Source organism: Aethalodelphis obliquidens, unplaced genomic scaffold, assembly GCF_003676395.1.
Source record: "Aethalodelphis obliquidens isolate GAN/ISIS:26980383/991018 unplaced genomic scaffold, ASM367639v1 scaffold144, whole genome shotgun sequence".
Taxonomy (NCBI): Eukaryota; Metazoa; Chordata; class Mammalia; order Artiodactyla; family Delphinidae; genus Aethalodelphis; species Aethalodelphis obliquidens.
In genome coordinates, this window is record NW_020838088.1 from 250,830 (window position 1) to 255,862 (window position 5,033).

Here is a 5,033-nt window from a genome sequence, read left to right on the forward strand (position 1 = left end):
CATATATTTTAAGGTTAAATATTGCCAAAATGACCTCCAGAAATGCACTATTTTATTCTATCTTTTATTATTTTTGCATCTTGCTTGTACTTTTACTTTTTAAATTGAGGTATAAATGACAGATAACACTATATTAGTTTCAGGTGTACAACACAGTGATTCAATATTTGTATATATTGCAAACTGATCACCACAATAAGTTTAGTTCACATTCATATATTATTTTATATTCTCAAAAGTGCATGTGAATGTTTGTTTTTCCATACCCTCACCAACTCTGAATATGATCAATATTTTTCAGTTTTTCTAATTGCATAGGTGGAAAATTAACTCATGTTCTCAATAGATCTCACTTTAATTCTTAGAATTCTATGATATGGTTGTTACATAATTAATTTAACCTGTTCCCCATTGTAAGCCGTTTAATTTGCTTCTTAATTGCACCTTTTATAAAGAATTGTGTCGAATATCCTAATAGTCATTCTCCATTTCTAAATGGTACATACTGTTGGTGCAGTTTGAATTGTTTAAACAGAATTATGAAGTTTGCCTTCTTTAACTTGTAGCAAAATCATCTGGGAGAATCGTTGGTTTATGAGAATGCATACACACGTGTGAATGTGCAGGTGCATATGTACATGCTTGGGCACATGTCATTTCCTAGAACAATTCTCTTTCCTTCATTGCTGCCTTTCACCTGTGGCTTCTCTTTGCATATTCAGGTCCAACTCAAAGGATCGATGCCAGGAATTCAGGTCTACAAAGTAACCGTGTTGTTGTAAATCATTGTGACTACTGTTAAATATTTCCTCAGGGTGAATGCCTAAGAATGGATTTACAGGCTCAAAGGGAATGCATATTTAAGTATTTAGCAACTGCCTAAGAACTATCCATAAAGGTTGACCAATTCAGATTCTGTAACCTGGAAATAAGGGAGAAAGTCCTTGGGGGTAGTGCAGAGCTTGTCGAAAAGTGCTTGCACTGAACCTGCTTTCGGACAATAGCCACCATCAAGAGACAAATAACCCTTAAGGAGGAACGAGTGGACTTGACCCAGCAAGGCAGCATGAGACAGGCCAGGGTAATGGTAAGGCCACAGGGCCTAGGTTCAGTCAGACTGGTCTCCTCTTTCCTTCCCCCCTCTATCTAGGTCTTACCCACCCTGTGAGGCCCAGGTCAAGGTCTTTTACCTCCATGAGGCTTCCTCTGGCTATTTTGGGCTAATTGGCCTTTGCCTTCTCTGAGCTCCTATTGGCCTGGCAGTACACCCTTTCCTTTAGCCCTTTCTCCAAATGGCCTCATATGAAGGGGGTTCTGCCTTTCCAGCTGTATCATCTACTCCAACCCTAGCGTGAACCCAAAGGGGATGTGGGTCACTATCAGGAGGATAGATCTGGAGAAGAGGCATGAGCAAGTCTTGCATTTGGGCTCCAGGTGCTTTGGGCAGGATATTCTAGGGTCCTAGGTATCTAGAATGTGGTTTAGAAGGATAGAAGTGAAGTTTCCAAGTAATCACATCTTCTTGCCCCATCGACTCTTCACTACCTGGGGAAGAGGGCGTCTAGAGGACCAAACCAATTACTTCTTGGCAAATACCACCACCAAGACTCTGGAGTCAGACATTACTTTTTGTCATTTTGAATTCTTTTCCCCAAACGAAATCCTAATATAATTATAATAATAGTTTGTACTTTTAAAGCACTTACCATATGCCAGGCACTATTCTCAGGACTGTACACATACTGCCTCACTTAACTAAAGTAATTCTGTCTTTGTCTTTTCCGACTATAAAAAGATAAAAATTTGTTAAAAAGAAAACCACAGGCCCCAAACCACATCTCTTGTGCTAAAGCCTATGATACCAAACCTAGATTTAATACCTGACCTAATTGCAGTTTCAACCTCTCCCAGAATGTAATCTTAAATCAACCAGTCTGGAATTTTCTGGTCAAGCAACAGTAAGGTAATCTGTGGCATAGGCTCCTCCATCTCCCGGAGAAAGAAGAAGCAATCTGCATGATAAAACCCTTGCTGCTCCCTTCCTCTCCCCTCGCCTCCCAAAAAGTTGTCCTGGCCTAAAAATAATCCTTTCTTTTATTTTGCTAATAGCTCCCTTTCCCCACTCTCCTGACTATAAAAACCTTCCATTTTGTACAACCCGTGGGAGCGCCCTTCTAGCTGCTAGATGGGTTGCTGCCCTGTTCATGAATTGCTGTATAAAGCCAATTAGCTCTTCACATTTACTCAGCTGAATTGTGTTTTTTTCAGTTACTTTTCAAAAAATATAGAAAAGTATTAAGAATAAAGTAAAACACTACACTAAAAATCTTACTCCTGTCCCAGGCTTCCCCCACCATCCTTTTTTTTTTTAAACAACCTGCTGCCAAACCAACCCTGCTCCACAACAGCCAAGGACTAGATTGCAGATGAAATGGAGGCTGGGGGAGGGGCGATGGATGTAGGTTGGAGTTCTTAATCCTGGGAGCAGAAGGCAGGAAAAGACAATTCTTGAAAAAAGTAGAAAAGTTTAGTAGCTCCAGAAAAAGATGCAGCCCCTCCCTAGAAATCAGAGAAAGGCAAATAACATTTTCCCCCTCTGGGATGGAAAGGGCCAAATGTATAAGGGGGTAGGGGACAGAGGGCCGGCCCACTTCTGCCGCGCTTTTGGTGGGAGTGGAAATTGGGGACCCGAGCTCACTGGTGACGTAGATATCACGTGACCAGGAGTCGACGTGTGCAGAAGTCCTGCTAGTCTGGTCCTTGTTCCCGTCTGGGTACCAGCTTGCTTCAGCAGCGCAGCCGGTGGGGCCCGAGGCTAGGAGAAGGAGAAGGAGTCAGCTTGCCGGAATTTTGCAGGTTGGTGGCAAAATAGGTGCTGTCTGGGAATTTCTAGGGTGGGGTGGCCTAGAGCAGAGACTTGAGGGAGCCCTGGTCAATTCCATCTCTCCACCTCCCACCTCCAGGTCTGCAGGAAATGGTGACCCTTGGGAGAGGGACTAGGGGTCCCGGGAGAAGGACAGGGAGACCTGTGAGAGTTTGAAAATAATCATCCTCTGCCACCTCAGACCGCTATCCCAACACCTACCCACCCCCCAACCGCCCCCCTCAGTCTTAAAGATAGTTTGGAAATGATCTGCTTTTCCTACTCCCTGTCTGATGGAAAATTCGACTTAACTTGCACTGTGGAGAGGGGGACAAATGCGGGAATAAGAGGGTAGGAAAGTTTCCATAACCGAGAACCTTAATGAGAAAAGTGCGTGGTGCTGGTCGGCCCACTGAGCGCTCGCCCCACCCCCACCCTCACCCCCTCCCCCTCCCGTTTCCCGTTTGTCCGCAGGTCTGCAGGTCTGTTGTTCATAGCAGTACGCAGGGCTAGAAAAGGCGAGGAAGAAACTGACCGAATCAGTACGGGTAGGTGAAGGAAATATAAAGACCCCTGGGGTGGAGGTGGGCAAAGGAGGGACTGAGGTTGTCGGCCCCTGTTCTTCCCCGCACCCCCCTTCTCCCAGCCTACTCTGTTCTAGGAGGGTCTTGCGTTATGCCTTGTGAAGGGAGAAATGGTTGAGGAGAGCCTTGGAAAAGGCTGGAGGGAGGGACGAGGGAGGTGAGGAGGTGGAAAGTGGGGGTAGGAGCAGCAGGCTTGGGGAAACCCAGATGGCAGACTGAGTCTCCCAAGTGGAAAATATTTGGTGATAGCTCTGAATCACAAAAAGCAAATACGGAGACCTGTGTCCAGAGCACTGGTCCGTTCACCAAACTTTTGACTTAATGTCGCCTTCTTGTTTCCTAGAAGTAGTTGTTTTCAAAGAAGAATAAGCAGAAAAAAGAAAGGAAGAGGGAACAGGAGGAAGAGAGACAGATACAAGATGACACCCTGTCAAAAGATTGAAGGAAAACCAGAAAATGAGAGTGAACCAAAACTTGAGGAAGAGCCAAAGCCTGAGGAAAAGCCAGAGGAGGAGGAAGAGCCAGAGGAGGAGGAAAAAACAGAAGGAACTTTTAGAGAAAGGCTGATTCAGTCTCTCCAGGAATTTAAAGAAGATATACACAACAGGCATTTAAGCAAGGAAGATATGTTTAGAGAAGTGAATGAATTAGACGAGATAAGGAGAGTAAGAAACAAACTTATAGTGATGCGTTGGAAGGTTAATCGAAACCATCCTTACCCCTATTTAATGTAGTTTACCTTGATTTTTATTTTTTCTGATGTTAACATTACTTTCTTTTGATTTGCGTTTTCCCAATACACCTTTGTCCATCTTTCTACTTTTAACTTGTTGCTATTAGTGGTTTTAGATGCATCTCATTGTTTATTTTACTTCAAAGCAATCTACAAGTCTTTGCCTTTTAATAAGAGAACTTTACTCATTTGTACAAAAAGAGGTTCCTGGCAGGATATAAAATGAAAAAAGAAGTTACTAAGTAATATGTGAATATCATATTTTTAAAAAGGAAGAGTACATTTATATATCACATATATGCACAGAAGAACATGTGAAGGATGAAAGACAAAAAGTACAGTCAGTGGTAGAATTATGAGTGATTTTTTTATTCAGCTTATTTGTATTTTTCCTTATTCCTAGAATGTACACACACTATTGTTAAAAATAATAAAAGCTTTATTTAAAAAAAGGAGTAAACAACAGTACTGAGTATATTTCTAAAGGCATTGGGACACAATATTTAATGGCAGAGTTTTAGAAGCAAATGTAAACTCCAAATTACCACCAGACCACTTAGCTAGGAGAATAAATTTTACATCGTTTCTCATCTGCAAAATAGAGATAATAAAGAACTTTCAGGGATCTTATGAGGACCAAACAAGGTAGTGACTGTGAACTGTATTTGACAAGCTTTTGTTCCCATCTGCTCATGCAGGATCCCAACTCCTAAGAGATTTATTTCAGGTATTTTGGAGGGAGAAAGTAGTTCTCACCTGTGCTTAAGAACAAACCCAGACAACTGTTAGGTGGGCACTACGTTTGTGTTTCTCTCCTGCTGTGCCTGCCTAACCTTCCATCCTCCTCCCCTTG

The 5,033-nt window shown here is 42.5% G+C and overlaps 1 protein-coding gene across 1 annotated transcript; it reads left to right on the top strand.

Annotated features, from left to right (window-relative positions):
- Positions 1-2,762: 2,762 nt before the first annotated feature.
- Positions 2,763-4,739, top strand: TCEAL9 (transcription elongation factor A like 9). The gene is made up of 3 exons (XM_027099837.1): positions 2,763-2,856; positions 3,338-3,411; positions 3,794-4,739. The coding sequence occupies exon 3, from the start codon at positions 3,867-3,869 to the stop codon at positions 4,179-4,181; it is 315 nt and encodes a 104-aa protein (XP_026955638.1). The 5' UTR covers positions 2,763-2,856; positions 3,338-3,411; positions 3,794-3,866; the 3' UTR covers positions 4,182-4,739.
- The last annotated feature ends 294 nt before the right edge of the window (positions 4,740-5,033 follow it).

What these genes read in the sequence shown, in the direction of transcription:
- TCEAL9 (XM_027099837.1), top strand. Translation starts at nt 3,867, where the DNA reads ATGACACCCTGTCAAAAGATTGAAGGAAAACCAGAAAATGAGAGTGAA.